Source organism: Rattus rattus, chromosome 5 (assembly GCF_011064425.1).
Source record: "Rattus rattus isolate New Zealand chromosome 5, Rrattus_CSIRO_v1, whole genome shotgun sequence".
NCBI classification, from domain to species: domain Eukaryota; kingdom Metazoa; phylum Chordata; class Mammalia; order Rodentia; family Muridae; genus Rattus; species Rattus rattus.
The window spans coordinates 78,939,784-78,957,108 of record NC_046158.1 but is presented as its reverse complement, the minus strand read 5'-3'; the positions used below and the strand labels follow the sequence as shown (position 1 = coordinate 78,957,108).

The following is a 17,325-nucleotide window of genomic DNA, read 5'->3' as shown; positions in this document are numbered from 1 at the left end:
AAATCTAGATCTTACTTTTCTGATGTGTTTGGATATTCAGTGTTGGCTTTGGTGGGATAATTGGGCTCAGATGATGCTGTTTATTCTTGGTTTCTTTTGCTTGGTTTCCTGTGCTTGCCTCTAGCCATCAGGTTGTCTCTGGTGTTACCTTGTTCTGCTATTTCTGACAGTGGCTAGACCATCCTAATGGCTTGTGTGTCAGGAGTGCTGTAGATCTGTTTTCCTGTTTTCTTTCTGCCAGTTATGGGAACAGAATGTTCTGCTTTTGGGGGTTTCGTCTTTCCTGTCTACTGGTCTTCAGCTGTTCCAGTGGGCCTGTGTCCTGAGTCCACCAGGCAGGTCACCTGAAGCAGAAAAGTTGGTCTTACCTGTGGTTCTGAGGCTCAAGTTGCTCGTGGGGTGCTGCTTTTGAACTCTAGTTGAGGGCGGCAACCAGGAGAAACTGCGCTAACTTTTCCTGGGGCCCCTGTGTACCAGTGTCCCAGATGGCATTAGGTTTGTTCCTCTAGAGTCAGAAATGAGGGAAGAGTGTAGACTCTTCTGGCTTCCCAGGCATGTCTGCCCCTCTGAAGGTTTAGTTCTCCCTCCCACAGGATTTGTGTGCAGAGAATTGTTGATCAGTTTGCTTCAGGTTTGGGCAGTGTCTGGAATGTGGGAGATCTCCATTTTACATTTTCTACTGCTGGAAAACAGATTGTAGAGAGGGAGGCCCCTGAGGAAGATCTGTTTGTAGTAAGAAAGTATAATAGTGACTTCAATCTGAACAATAGTAGCATGGAAATTATTCAATTCATCTTAGTATAAAACTTTGAGTTCATTTCCATAGCAACATCACATGCCAAGTATTGTGTGTCAGTGTATAGATTACTTGTTTCTGTTCCTGTTTAGGATACCCAAATAACTAACCAAAATATTTACCCTCCCAAGTTCCCGTACAGTTTGGGGAGGCCACATAGAAAGCACTGGCTCATGAAATATAAACAGAAATACAATAGAGATATTGAAATTGATTTTTGCTTTTATGATAAAAGCACTCCTTTGTTGCCTGAACAAGACATAAAATGGAGATAGGACATACATTTGTGACAAACTGCAGAATATTATAGGCAAAGGGGAAAGTGAGCCAAATCCAGGAAGCTAATCTCAACACTGGAACTCTGAACTCCATAATATTTTCTCTGGACCTTCTAAAATTCAAGGATAATAAAACCCAGATTAGTTCCAACACCTCTGATAGGGTTGTATGGCACACATCTGCATATAATTTTTTTAAGACATAGGCATGAAATAAATACTTAGCAATGCTGTATCTTTGGATTTTCAAAATATCTCTATAATCTAGGGAAATTTACCGCCATGTTAAAAAATGGTGACACTGAACACTAACATGTACACCTATGCCACTATTCTCCACATGCAGTTAATTGGGTACAAGACAAAAAAATCTAAGTGTTAAAGCAAAATAATATAAAATCCCAACTTATAATGAGTTGAATTACAAAATTTAATAAGGAAAGCAAAATGGAATCTTCTTTTCCTAGCAACATCCCACTAAATTGTTAACCCCACCTAAAAAACAAAACAAAACAAAACAAACAAACAAAAGAAAACCCCATTACCCATCACCCAGTACTTTGCAGTTTTAGTGTGAAGCTGAAGAAAAAAGCAGTCATGAGCAGCATGGTTTATAAGAAAGAATAGAACCTATATTCCCTAAGCATTATCTATAAGTAACACTTCTATTCAGAATTAATCCCATTCCTTTCTACCATGGGTACCTGTATTAGAATGCAATGAGGTTTTAAATGCTTTTAACTACAGTTACTTGAAGTCGGGTGTGTTCTGCCTTCCTTTCTGAAGCAAGTGAGCTGGCAAACTAGCTCTGATTTTAGTTACACATCTCTCTACCAACATAGTGTTCTCTCGCTACTTTGTGGTATTGGATTCTTTTCACTTTCTCTTAACTCTAGCCATTGGGTTTTAAGTTGAGAACTTTGTCTTACCAAGGAGTAATTTACTCTTTTGAAGCCAATGTGCTAATTAAAGATGCATATCTGAAACCAAGAAATCTCGTCTTGAAGAGAGATCACAGCTATCAATATCTGCTTATGGAAGTGCATAGATTTCACATTTATTATCCAATGAATTTTTACCTAAGATTTAAGTCTTTTATATATATTATTATTTGGAATATATTTAATAAAATGAGAGTAGTAATGTTTGCTTTATTTTAAATTTAGAATTCCATGGTTATGAGTGCATATATTTGTTTTAGGACACTTAATTACCCATAAAATCACCCTTTTCAAACCATGCTGAAGTAAGACAGAATCCTAAGCAGACATCCTAGTGTTCTGTGACAAGTTTATTAAGTGTAATCCTGCAGAAATTATGGTTCTGTTCTACTGATGGTAGATGGTGAAGAACACCCACCAGAGCAATAAGGAACAAGGGATAATGGGGGACATAGGGTAAAATTATAGATACAGGCCAGATAGATATGGTTGAACATTTAAGATAGATATAAATGAAAACAAAAATATGTGAAAATGTCCCAACAAAACCTGTTGCTTTGAATTTAAATGGTGAAAAACTGTTAAACTTACTTGTGTATGCCTACTACAGAAAACCTACGAGTATTACTGGACATTAAATTTTTTTCAGCAGCTGAAAAAGTTGAACAATAATTTGCAGATTACTTATCAGTTTGCTTATTTCTTTAAGTATAAAATTTAGAAATTAATAAATCATGGGAAGGTCTGTGGAAATTAGTACTTTATATTAAAATATTATATTGCATATTATAATAAATATACATTATCAAACTAAATATTTTAACAGATTATATAGGAGTTTAATAAATATAATGCTAACTAATTATTAAAATTAATTAACTCATAAGTGCAGAGATAAATGAGCTGATATATAAATAAATAAAAAATTAAAGCATGTTCCTATACAAGAGGGACTCTTTTACACTTTTTTGTGTTACTCTTACTGTGAAAGGTAATAAGGAGAGTCTGTGCTTGAAATGTAATGCCATATACAAAGAGACAAGAGGGAAAAGGTAAATACTAAAATAAATATCAAAGACAACAAAACCATGTTATGGATTTAAACTTCTTTTCTCCTTTGAATTAAAAATCAATGGTGATTAATTACAAAGTGATGGGAATACAAATGCTATTTGTTACAAAGGATCTAAAGCAGAAGAAACAAAACTGTGCAGGATCAAAGAGCTTTGTACCATTGAATCTAAAGTGGTACTGGTCCACTGACCCTGAACCTAGAGGAGGTCTAGAGATAGTTTGGGAAGCATATGGACCTTTGGTTCCTATTTGTTTGCTTGTTTGATTTGCTACCAGTACAAGCTTGTGCCAATGTCCTGAATGGATCTTCAGTTAATGCTCACTCTTTTCTCTGTAGACAGAGAAAGGACTGCTGGAGACCGGATCATCACAACGTCACCCCTCGAGTCTAAAGCAACATCTGAAGCATTAGTAGGATAAAGGGGGGAATTTCTTTTTGTAAATTTCAGCTATAAACAAAATAAATTTCTTTATGGATCAGGATATCCATATATAGAATGAAAACTGGATGTTTAAATGCAATACTCTACCTTTTTAATTTGTTCAGTCACCTTACCTGATATCCACAAGAAGTCCAATGACAGATGGGAACAGCATCTTTCTACTTTATTTTCCTCATGTATACTGATCATGACCCAGCAGAGAGAATAATATTCTTAAAGTATTCTAAGAGGCAGAGGCACCAGTAAAAGAAAAATCTATGCAAGTGATGATGACTTTGCATTATTTTATGTACCAAGACTGTCAATGGATAAGGCTACTTGGCCCTTCTTTGTGTGCATTATAGCACTGTTTCCTGAATATTTCATTAAATATTGAGAAGTTATGATATGTGTATCCTCCACATATAGAATTGGCTAGTGAGTACAATATAATTCGGTTCTTCATATAGCTAGAGACGACTGGAATGTACAGCAACTCAAGTCGTAGTTCCATGACTATATTTTTCCCTTATTGTTTCTCACTGTATAGACAGTGTATGTTTTCAAAATCTGAACATCATCTAAAGCCTCACAGCATAGAATGCTATAATACTTAATATCAATGAACAAAAGACCACAAAGATTTGAGGTGTTAGTAAGACATTTCCCAACCAAAGTGGAATGTAAAGCTGAAAAATCTTAGTTTAAACACAGAGTTCTGAACATTAAATGCATGTTTTCTCATTCCAGATTAAAACAAATCATTACATCTCCCATATCTTATCTGTGATGAAGAGTCCTTGGTAATTGATCAATACACAAGAGAGAACAGTGATTAATATCTCATGCTATCTAAAAGAATAGTAATGTGAGGAATTTTCAATCCAGATAGGTTACTTGAATGGGTTAATAATGTAAAGCAAGAAACCATTGAATAGGGTCATGTAATGAAATACAGTATATTTTTATAATAATGACAAGCATTGAGATTTGTGAAATTCCTTAATAAAGATTTAATTATTAAGATTCTAGTTTAACACCACAAAATTATCAAAAAATACAAACTACCCTTTGCTCGAGGCCAGGAATTCTTATGAAACTATACTTAATTAACTGTGAATATTGCCTAAACTGGGTGTTCTAGACTTGTCAGAGTTTGTGGTTTTGGTACTTAACAGTGGTTATCCTTAAGCTGGAAGTGATCGTTTATTATTTAGCCTTAGAAGATACAATTTATGTCTTATTTTCAAGCACAAATACATAATAAACTATACCTGAGTATAGTAGTACAAAATATAATTACTCTCCCATTTTCATGTTGTGTCAAAAAAGACTAATACAAATGCAGCGTACTAAGGAAATGGATTGTGTCAAACAAATTAATGTTCAGAGAAGTGCTGTATAGGTATATGTCATGTTCTGTTACTAACAAAATCAGCCAATTCTACTAATACATTAAAACGACTATCATGTTAGCTGATGGAGGGAAAAATTATGTTGGTGGTTATTGAAAATGGTATATACTTACCAGCCTCATGTGAATAAAGGAGTAACGATGAATTTCATTGGATCATCTATTCTGGATTAAGGGTTCATGAGGTAAAGTAGGGATTTCAGCTATTGAGATTGAAATTAAGAAAATTAATGGACTGTGTGGCAACACAAAACCTGAAGATGTGTACATCCCAGTAGAAAAAGATTCCCAAAGGATAATGTACTCTCTGTGCACATTCTGACAGAAAAAGACTCCCAAAGGATGCTTTACCAGTACCAAGTCATGGAGAATGAAATGTGCTGGACAAGAGTTTCCTGTGTGTAGGCTATGACTCACTATATATGTGAGAAGGATCAAAGTATAATAGGAAATTTTACTTCCTGAGATATTTCTATTCATATTTCATATGAATATATGTGGATGGAGTTGCCTTATTAAACAAAGCAAATTTAATAACAAAGGAAAGAGTGCAGCAATGCACCGGCTTAAGATAGAGCAGGGTTCAACTGAAAGGAGGGCTGGAAATGAAAAGTCCGGAGGGCTAGGGGAACATGGAGCCAAGACTGTGTTCTGATCAAGGCTCAAAGTTAAATATTCAGATCAGTGTATATGAAAGGAAACCCACGAAACCCATCTAGAACAATAACACAGGGTAGCAACAGCACAGCAGCCAATCTGATAAGTTTCCATTTCATGGAAGCTCGTTAATTCCAGTATGTGGAAGCTCCCAGCTGCAACTGAGGCAGATGTTTCTGTTCAGGCCTATTGTAGCAAATGTTCAAGGTCTGCTTAGCCTATACATGTTGAGGAGGTCACAAAAGGAAAATGTAAGACTCCTCTTAAAAAACAATCAGAACTGTAAACTGGAACATTATAATGACACCTTAGATGTATGCTTTTCTAGGGCTAATTCACAGTGGCAAATTTGGACCTTTTTAAACATTTTTGTGTATGAATGTTTTATTTGCATATATGTATGTACATCATGGTACCTTTGCAGACCAGAAGTGGGAATTAAATCCCCTAGAACTGAAAATACACTAGGGTGTGCTGTCATGTAGGAGCTGAGAAGCTAGCTCAGTTTTCTGACAAGGATAAGAAAGGCTTCAGCCTCCTGAGCAATCTATCCAGCCCCTGTCTCATTTTGGTAAAGAATTTGTAGAATGCAGAAATTTTGTTTTAAAATATTCCTCCAATTACCGCAGTCTAACACTATGATGCTTCTGAGTACAATATACAAATACATCACCACGACCTTGAAATTGATGTTATTTTTAATAAAGAGATGAGATTTTTGTCTGTTTAGGCAAACAAAGCAGCAAAAGTGATAAAAAATCAAAGAAGTATACAAAATGAAAGTAAACAAGTAGACTAATAAATAGACTAACCCACACAAAAGGCACATGTCTTTAAAAAGATTATGACAATGATTATAATGTTTTCCAAACACTGATCTGGTCTTTCACTTCTGCCAGAAAACCAGTGTGTAAAAAGGCAGTCATAAGGTGCTGATTATGAAGCATGTGAGAGTGGTAAAAAACCACAATAACATATTGTATGTCTACACTTAATCTCTACCTATCCAAAACTTAAGTAATAGCAAACATACTGTACTCTGTTGTCAACACTGAGTGGCTGCCATAGACTTTTGAACAGGTCTGAACACAGCATGATTGGACAGCCTGGATATTTCAGGTAGAGAGCTCTGTATTCTGAGAGAAAAACTGAGAATACTAGTTAGTATCTACTTCTGTGAATTCAAGTTAAAGTTAATACCTACCATTAATATTCTATCTTCTTGTATTAAAATAATCACTTATTTCAATATTTGTTGTGGCTTCTGGTTTAGTTTATGCATTGCTACCTATATCTAGATGTGTCAGGTATGTAGACATCTGTTATTAAGGAATCATTAGAAGTAATTTCATACCTACAAAATTGTAGTGATAAGCTTGAGAGTTGGATGAATAATCACCTTGTGAAATTCACAAAAGTCTCCAGGTAAACTTCAAAGACTTGGTGAATCTGACAAAATTTACCATAATATTAGAGAAGAAACAATAATAGGGGACAATGTTCACTCTCGCTTCTGTTTCTAGGAACAGTTTTTGTCATTATGTGTATCATTGTGTTACCAGCTATATCCTTGTTGACAGTAGTAAGTTGCAAGTGCAAGTGACAGATGTTAAAAGAAAAATCGGTCCCTGACCCACTGCCACTAAACCTGGAGGGAGCTCCTGATTGCAAAGTGGATGAATAATAGAACAGGACCTTTGCAACTTCCCCTGATTTCTGCTGGTACCAAGCCACAACATTGCTAATGTGTGACTTGCTCTACAATTGAGTGTGACTGTCTCCCAGAGATGCAGATAGGGAGGAAGGAGACTGGATAACCTGGATGGCATATGTGGCACCTGATTTTGGAAAATAAAAAGCAAGCACCCATTCAATTAATAATAGTATGACAAGACTGCCTTAAAAAGCAAACTACAGTAGTTATAATATTTTTAAAAATTTCACAAGACAGTTTCTACTTACTTGGAAGCAAGAGCATCATCAGCCCCAGGAAATGAGGAGAGACTCTCATTTTCATGCTTTGTTGTTATTAGGACTGACCTTTCTGTAAAATTTGAGCAGTTCATTTAAAAGTACTCAAGGCAGTGAGCTGTGCATAGGCCAATCAAAAGAAACTGAGCAGGGCTGACCTGAGTACAAAAGTAGCTCATCTTTGTACAAACTTGGTCACTAAGTGTCCTCATTCCAACCTCAGTAGAAAAGAAAGCATTCTTCCTTATGGTTGAAGAATATTATCTTTTTACTTTCTTTGATCTCTTTCAGATTCAACATGTTTCCTTGTCCTCATGATATTATCTAAGAAATTTCTACCAAATTTTTAAGTTACTTCTATTTGGTACAGTTTAGTATTACTAGGATTACAAAGAATATGACTTTGGCACAGTTATTGCACACTTTAGTGTGAATTTCAAGTGCAAAGCAGTGATGAGCAGAATAAAAACCGGTGACTCCTAAGCGGTCATTTTTAAGCATCACTTTTTCTGTTCAGGATTATTTAGTCACATTCCCTTCTACTGTTGAGACCTAAAGCTAGATATATTCTGCCGGAACTTTATCTACTTTATCAACAACAGAATAGACAGTAAAGAGAAATTTCAAGATCTACAGAGACAAAAATATTCCAATTTAATAAGCAGGAGTAACATGAGATAACATCCTAGCTCTGATTTTCGTTACCTATACCCGTACATAGCATTCTCTGGCTGCTTCATGCAATTGGATTTCTTCCATTCTCTTATAGTCTCAGGATTGTGTTTATATTCCATGTAATTGAGAAATTGAGACAGGCATATTTCTTTTGCAGAGAGTTTAATATCACCTCCTAGAAAACAGAAATTCTGCTGTATAAATAAAACACGACACACAAAATATAAACCTTTCACCATCTTTTCTCATTATAATTATCAAAAACAAAATAGAATATGAAACAAAACAACAATAATCTAAAGTTCCTGTCTGCACCTGTGGTGGAGAACATAGGGAATCTGCAACCAAAAACTGAGGATAAATTTAATACATATACATTGTATGAGCTTTTATACAAATTGACAAAAGTATTATATTATTTGTAAAATAGTGTATAAATGAGGAGAGGAAATAAAGATTTAGAAATACCATTAAAAAGATCATTAAGGCTACAGTAAAAGTCCTCTCTGTCAACAAGAGACCTTATTGGAGAATAATCCTCCTGATACCAGATATCAAGATTATATTCTCAAAATGAAAAAAAATTGTCTGATATTTAAGGTACTGATTCAGTTGTACTTCATTGTGAAATACTTGAAAATATAATACAGTATCAATGACAATTTATTGAATTTAATCGTGAAGAAAAAAGTTACAAAGCAATGTCTTTTTATAAACTAACTTCTATTCACTGCGTAAAACTGACAAGAAGTTTAATGTCTACAAAAGGCTTTAGAATGGCTCCAGAATGGAGATCCAAGATACACACAGCCATCAAGACAGTGCAATTACAAACAAAAATGTGTGGACAATTATAAATCAAGAAATGTTCATGGAAGATAATTAACTAATATTTATTTCTTGATTTTGAGGGAAATTATATATTCTGTCCTAGGTTTGCTTTCTCTATGGATGTCTCCATATTGATTTCTTTACTGTTTCTATTTCCTGTCACTGTGTTCTTGTAAATAAATCATACAGATCATAGAACCTGTCATTAGAGAGATCCAAATATCTTGACCGCCTATTTGTCATTAAATAGATAGTAATCTGTGAAAGGCAGGTATATTAATTATTAAAAAAAATTCAATCAATTGCTCTCACTGTATCTAAAAACTTGAGATGAAAGAGAAAGGGCAATTATTTACACACACCCCAACAATTTTGAGAAAGCACGGTTACAATACATGTATTTTACAAGTAAGGCTGACATCATAGTAATCCAGAGGCTTGCTATCCTCAGGTCTCACAGGTCCCAAGATGGCAACACAAATATTGCTGCCTCTGTCAGGTTTACATGCAATTCAAAAATCTAAAGAAATTATTTTTCAGAATGTTTTCAGAATTTGAAAGAGTCATACATAGTATAGGGACACATCACGGTTTTCTTGGTTCTGATAAATTAATATTCCTGTGAACAAGATAAATCTACCAGGGAGTTGGCTTTGGATTTTAGTTACATTTGGATGATTGTGTTTGGAAACAGTATTCATTTTACCACAGATGAGAAGCTTTAAACTATTTATATTTTAAGTAAAACACATTGTCAGATGCTTCAAATAATAAAAATTAATCATGTTATTTAATTATATAAACTAATAAAATTAACATTCCTGACAGCTATCTTTTGAAAGGCTCAATGTGCTGGGCAAATTTATTTATAGATTCTACACATAAAAAGTACATGATTACAGCAAAACAGTATTGAATTTTAGTTAGCAAGAAGAGGAAGCTAATTATTGAGTAGTTAGATAATAAAGACTTCCTCCACCTTAAATTTTTATGGTATTTAAGTGTATCATGTGGATGCTCCTTTCTAAGAATGTTATGATTTTAACATCTGAAAAATAAAAACAGATAAACATCTGAGGATAAACTGTTAATTCAAAATCTCATTATTTAAGATACAGGACCGCCTACAGCAATAGTGGAATCATGAATAAGAATTATGTTTAAATCCAGCACAAATATTAAGGCACAGGTGTACATGGGATAGAATTTAGGAAACAAGTTTAAATAAACTAAGGTTCAGCCTCTAATGCTAGATTACAACTGAGATACACAGGAAGGCCTTTCTGTCCTGTGCCATTCTGTTAACATGTGTGAAAATGTAATAGATTACTTTTCATAAGAGGATTCAAGAACTTATGTCCTCACTATTAAGGTGTGTTGAACTGGTCAGATCCTTAACCAGTCAGATCCTATAGCTATTGTCACAATCTAAGATATGTGTACCTCAATGTTGTTCCTGGTGCTATCTCCTTAAGACCTTTGTTCTTACTGATCCTCATGGTCTAACGCAAAAGAAGTTCCGCAAATGGTACTATGCCAGAATAAGTGGCAGCATGGCAATTGAGGAACCAATAGAAATGAAATTTTTTTCTGTTTTACAGGCAATTATTAAATTATTATATCAAATAATTATTTATTGTTGCATAACATTATTACTAAGAGTGTTAAGAGTGTGTATTATTCTCAATTTAATCATAGGAGAAAGAGAGGATATTTGTAGCAAATATGATTGAATGAATGGATGTGAAAAATGAGTGTCATCATGTCTAGGCTTCAGCTACTATTTATCCACCCTCCAACTGATAAAAGATGGAAGACTCCCATAATCTCAAGGTTCTAATAATTTCAAAGACATGTCTGATTCAATTTCTTTGATGATAAAAATAATATGTATATATATATACACACACACATATATATATATATATATATATATATGTATACACACACATACACACACACATAGAGACATGAAATATTTTGCAATCAAATAATATGTGCTTCTAAATTTTTCTGAGATATTTGTCCTCACTACAAGACAGAGGCTTTGTGTCTGGATATGCCTTAAATATCTTGCCATGTATAGGATTTTCCCCTTTACTAAATCAAAAATAATAACGCTACATTCATAGCACATGACATGGTCAAATAATGAGAAATAGTAATTTTGGTTAAAGTAATGTGTTCTAGTGGAACTCATTGACCATTAATGCTCTTATACTGTGGGAAATTTTATCACAAGACTCGAAAATGTCTAAATGTAGGTGTTCTCAACCTGAAGAATATATAGCCCATTTAGTCTCTGGCTATGAAAGTCTTACTTTCAAATGAGTAAATTTGTGAGTGACACATTTTTTTTAAATTATCTTAAATCATTTTTTAAAATCCTGTCATTATTCCCCTCCTTTCATTCCTCTGAGAGTTCCTCCTTCCATTCCTCTTCCCCTTCTCCAAGAGGATGTCTCCACACTCCCACCCTACCTGATCAGGCCTCCCCACTTCCTGGGTCCTTAAGTCTCTCCATGATTAAGTGACTCTTCTCTCACCAAGGCCAGACTAGGCAGTCCTCTGCTGTATATGTGTCTTGGAACTAGTACCAGCTAGTGTTTGCTGCCTGGTTGGTGACTCGGTGTTTGAGAAATCTAGGGGCTCCAAGTTAATTCAGATTTCTGGTCTTAATATGGGGTTGCCTTCCTCTTCAAATTCCTCCAGCCTTTCCCTCATTCAACCACAGGGGTCACTGACTTCAGTCCATTAGTTAGGTGTAAAATATCTGCATTGATCTCCATCAGGTGCTTGGAGGGCAGCCATGCTCCTGTCTGTAAACATACCATAACATCGATCATAATGTCAGACCTTGAAGTCTACCCTTGAGATGGATCCTTTTGAGAGTACATATTATATATGTTCCAACAGGATGTTTTATTTCCACTTCTGGAAAGAGAGTTCTAGAACTATCAGAATATACTTTGCAATTAATTACAATGGTAAAGATAAACTGTTTTTTTTTTCAATTAGAGGCAAATAAATTACCCTGAACTCAGAAATACTTTGCACTGAGAACACAATTTTTTTCCAATCAAATTTGTAGAAGTATGAGTTAAAGATTGTAGTAGCCTCATGATTTTCCTTTTCATGAAATATGCTATTCTTTCTTCATAGTGCAGGATCTTTATAGGAGAAGATCTTCTCTTCCGACAAATATGAGTTGTTCTGCTATAACCTGGGAGAGACTCGGCACATAAGCACAAGCTGAGTTACTGAGACAAGCAATTCTGCAGTTGTACCTAGACCTTTTTATTTTCTGCTGTTTAGAATGTGGCCAAAGCAGAGTCCACTGCTCCAATAACTTGTTAATTGGCTGGTCGCACAGTGTGTAACAGTCTCTTGAGGCAGAACAGGACATGATCACGAGGGATTCTGTTAAGCAACCAAGGACTGCAATGCAAATATAAACAGGATACTTTGACAGCTGTTGCGTGGGGAACTTGGACTATCCTTGTTCCCTGTTCTTAATTTTGTTGAAAATTGTATTTTTCCAAACCCTGATGTCAGATGTGATATCCAGAAGACTAAGTAGCAGTGTTTTCTATTATAGTATTCAAGTCTATCTTCATTAACCAACCCTTCATGCCACGAATTGTGGTAAACAATAGGTAATGGCAGAAAAATGACAAACTGAAGGATTCCAAACTGCACAAAGGAAGAACCTATTTAGCCCATGGGAATGAATCTACCTCCATCTCTATATGAAGTTAGAATGTTTAGTGTTACAGGTCAAATCACTAAAGATAATTACTGGAATAAAGTTATTTTCACCTACTCTGTATTTACTCATTTATAATTTAGAAAGCTTTGCTAATATTGTTTACTTTTACTTTGTAACTCACTAAAAATATCCCTGAAAATTATACTTTTCATTTAAAGAAATAAGTACATAAATTCACAAAAAAAAATTTATAAGAAGACATAGTGTTTTTTTAACCAATAAGAATTATGAGTCAGTTAACCCTTAATCTCTTCTTTGATGTATATTCCCAAAAAGTCAGATATTGTTCTATGGCATGCCCAAAACCTTTTGGGAATGTATTACTTAACTTAGATATCATTATAATAGAAGTTTTCAAATAACCTTCAAAATGCCATCTATAACTTTAAAAATTAACAATGAAATGCATTCAATGGAGCCATATGTGTAGCTTGATCTCAGACATCTGGGGACCCTGTGCTTATGCAAAGTGCTGAGATGAATGAGCCTTGCAGCTGTGCCCAACTCTAAGTGGTACTAAATAATTTGCATGCTCTTAATGAAGAGACATAGACACTTCTTCATATATCAGTCAACTCAGTACCTTTGTCATTGCAGTCAGAACTCAGCATGAAAATGACGACACCTTGGGCTTCTGTTGCTCTGGTTTCCAGGTAAAAATGGTCTAAATTGGGAAATTCACTGGTACTCTATGATTAGTTTTGACTGGAAGTTAGGTGAAGTCCTTTCTTGACAAGATTAACCATGGGGATATTGATTTTGTCTCCACTCCTAGGTGCCCGGTGTGACATCCAGTTGATCCAGTCTCCATCCACATTGCCTGCATCTCTGGGAGAGAGAGTCACCATCAGTTGCAGGGCAAGTCAGAGTATTAGCAATAGTTTAAACTGGTATCAGCAGAAACCAGATGGAACTGTTAAACGCCTGATCTACTCCACATCCACTTTAGAATCTGGTGTCCCATCAAGGTTCAGTGGCAGTGGGTCTGGGACAGATTATTCTCTCTCCATCAGCAGTCTTGAGTCTGAAGATTTTGCAATGTATTACTGTCTACAGTATGCTACTTATCCTCACACAGTGATATAAGTCATAACATAAACTCCATGAAAGCAGAACTGAGACCTTTGGCTACCCTATAGCTCATAAATCAGCCACTGAAACTGTTTCTCAGATGCCAAGGACTTTTATCAAAGTTCATGTGGAAACTGTTGTTTTGGTAGAAGAGACTGAGCAGTCCTCTCTGTACCCATACTTTCGTCCTCTTCCTCTTCAGTAACATAGAGTGCCAATTTCTTTTATACCCTACAGTTGTTTCTGTTGAGGGCTCTGAGTTTTATCACCAGTTGGAACTCATACAGGACAGTGGATCTGACTGTACACATTCCACTAAACATTATTCAAATGCAGACAAAGATTTTTAGAAGATGATAAAGGAAAGGATCCATTGTTTGTCCCATATAAGACACTTGTGTCATAGAAAAAGAAAACTTTCTAATCATGATGCTCTGTTGTCTTAAAATTCCAGCAGTGGATGTTGATAGTCTCAGCTTTCTGCAGCATTTCATGATTATTCTGGCTCCTGTGTCCAATGCTTTGCTATAAGAATCAAACATTATTAAAATACACTCATATGATATTTTATTAAAAGGAGCCATTGTGTAAACACTGGCAAAGTGGTTAGTTCTAAAAAGATGAGTGAATAGTGTATAAAACAAGAGAACGATATTGCATTTCCCTTTCTGAAGGCAGATTTTTGACAATAAATAAAGACATAATACTTCAGAATGCACATGATTGAAATCCTGGGGGTGTTGTAGTAAGTATTTAATCTTAGATTGGATTTCTTTCCTGCCTTTAGTTATTCAGTCCCCAGGAAAAAAGAGCACAACTTTAACAGTTATAATTAACATACATATCACTATAACTGGAGCAATATCTACCTTCTAAGTCATTAAAATTTACTCCTCCATCATATCCTACGCAATAACCTTCAAGGGTACCTCTGGGCAACTCTTAATTCCAATTGCCGAGCACTCATGGTCATTTCATGATTCCTATACCAGTAGACTTGTCCTCTTACCATTTCTCTCTTCTTTCCCATAATCTCTCAGATCATACCCAAGTCTAAAAAGCCAAATCCCAAATGTCCCTCTTTTTCCCAGCTATAGACTGTAGGCTTCTTTATTATCCAATTAGGTACAATTTAGGGGAAATGATACACAGTATCACTTGTGTATGTGCATGTTCTCTCATTTGGGGGTCAATCAGGCTTAAGTTTAACATTGCAATACAGATCAAAAGAAAAAACTCAACGTGGAGCATTTATTTATTAAGAGAAAATTATTAGAATGTTGAGAGCTATAGCAACTATCCCAACAAGCAATCAAAGATACAGAAGTACCTAGAACCCAGAGCAGAAAAAATACTTTCTGCCCCCATTTCTAACCCAAGAGGAAATCGCCTAGTGCCATCTGTGCCCCCAGGGTACGGGTAGCTAGGAGCAGTCAGGGGTGGAACCCTTGAGATTTCTGCCTGCACCAAGAGATGAGCCAGTCATCAGGTGTGCCTACAAACATGAGAGCAGAGGTAAAGCCAAGCAACCTGCCTGGTGACCTCAGGAAACACAAAGGCAGAAGTCCTCTGGGAAGGCACACTTTCAGTTTCTGGCTGTGCCCAGAGATGAACTCAACCAATCCCAAAGTTCCCTGTACCGAATTCCATGGAAAAGAGACCTGAACTCCCAGAAGTGTGGATAGTCTGGGACCAAAGGACACCTGCCACTTTGTCCAGTTTGTCCACTGTTGCACACTGTGACCACATTCAAGCCCAAGAGTAAAGTGAACTCATACAGGAATCCCAAACCAGTTCCTGTGAACAGAACTGAAACCTGTATCACAGCCAGCCTTCCAAATGGAAAAGAGACCTGAACTCCCAGAAGCCAGAGGAAGTCCTGAGACCAAAGGACATCCCATCTGTTGCCCCCAAGGCACTTCTGTCCTGCACTTCTAGCTAGAGTGATTATACCACAGAGCTTGCATATACATTTCTGTTATTCTGTCCAACATCCCCTCCCCCCTACCCTTCCTTATGGGTGTTCCCCCAACCCTCCCCATTGAGTCTAGTTCACTGGGGGGTTCAGTAATACCTCTTACTAGAATTCATTGCACCTATGAGGTCAGAGTCCAGGGTAGGATAGTCTTTAGTTGGCATTGCAGTACATATGGGGTCTTTTGTTCCTTCAAGTTGTTCTTTCTCTGATTTCTGGGGTCCTGAGTTCAGTGGTTTGTTGCTGGAACAGAACTGAACCTGTATCTACATCCGGGTCTGCACTTCGCCCATCTTGTCTAATTGGGGTGGCTGTATATGTATGGGCCACATGTGGGGCAGGCTCTGAAATCTCAATATGGGGGTATTCTTTGTTCCCTTTAAAGAAGGAGTGAAGACAATTTTGATCATCCTGCCTTGAGTTTCGCTTGTTCTAGGTTTGGAATAGCCACTTATCAATGAGTGCATACCATGGCTGTCTTTCTTGATTGAAGCCAGTTCCAACCATTTGCCTTAAATTTCATAAACCTCGATAGCAAATATTCCATTGTGTGTAGATGTTTTTCTGTATCCATTCCTCTGTTGAAGGGCATCTGGCCAGCTTGGCTATTTAAATAAGGCTGCGAAACATAGTGGAGCACGGTTTTTTATATGTTAGGGCATCTTTTGGGTATATGCCCAAGAGAGGTATAGCTGGATCCTCAGGCAGTTCAATGTCCAATTTTCTGAGGAACCTCCAGACTGATTTCCAGAATGGTTTTACCAGTCTGCAATCCCACCAACAATGGAGGAGTCCCCACATCCTGCCAGCATCTGGTCACCTGAGTTTTTGATCTTAGCCATTCTCACTGGTGAGGTGGAAATCTCATCTAGATGTTGAACATTTCTTTAGGTGTTTCTCAATTCGCATTCCTCAGCTGTGAATTCTTTGTTTAGCTCTGAACCCCATTTTTTTAATAGGGGGTTATTTGTTTCCTCAGGACCCTGTTGTAATGGTTTTTTCCCAATCTGTTGGTTGCCGCTTTGTCAACCTGTCCTTTTTGAGTTGAGTTTTTTAAGATCCCATTTGCCTTAGTTGGTGTTTTGTTCAGAAATTTTTTCCAGGTGTTCGTAGATGCTTCCCTAGTTTTTTCTTCTATTAGTTTGAGGTATCTGGTTTGATGGGAGGTCCTTTATCCACTTGACCAGGTGATAAGCATGGATCGAGAGCTCTTTTTCCCAGATCCAGCTGAAAGAAAACACATGTACAGGACTGCAGACACACTGACCTACAGGAGAACCAAGACACTTTCAGAGTCAGCAAGACAAGCCAACAGCAAAAACAACCTGATGATGGGAGCAAAGCACAAGTACATAGACAACGGAAACCAAGAATATATAGCTTGATTATAGCCAAGATCTCTCACCAAAGCAAATACTCGATTCCAAACACATCAGGAAAGAAAGATTTGG

At 36.3% G+C, this 17,325-nt stretch overlaps 1 gene segment (V, D, J or C); it reads left to right on the top strand.

Annotated features, from left to right (window-relative positions):
• The first annotated feature begins 13,572 nt into the window (after window positions 1-13,572).
• On the top strand, window positions 13,573-13,914 carry LOC116900921. The segment is given in 1 exon segment: window positions 13,573-13,914. A coding segment is annotated over 1 exon segment (342 nt).
• Window positions 13,915-17,325: the final 3,411 nt, after the last annotated feature.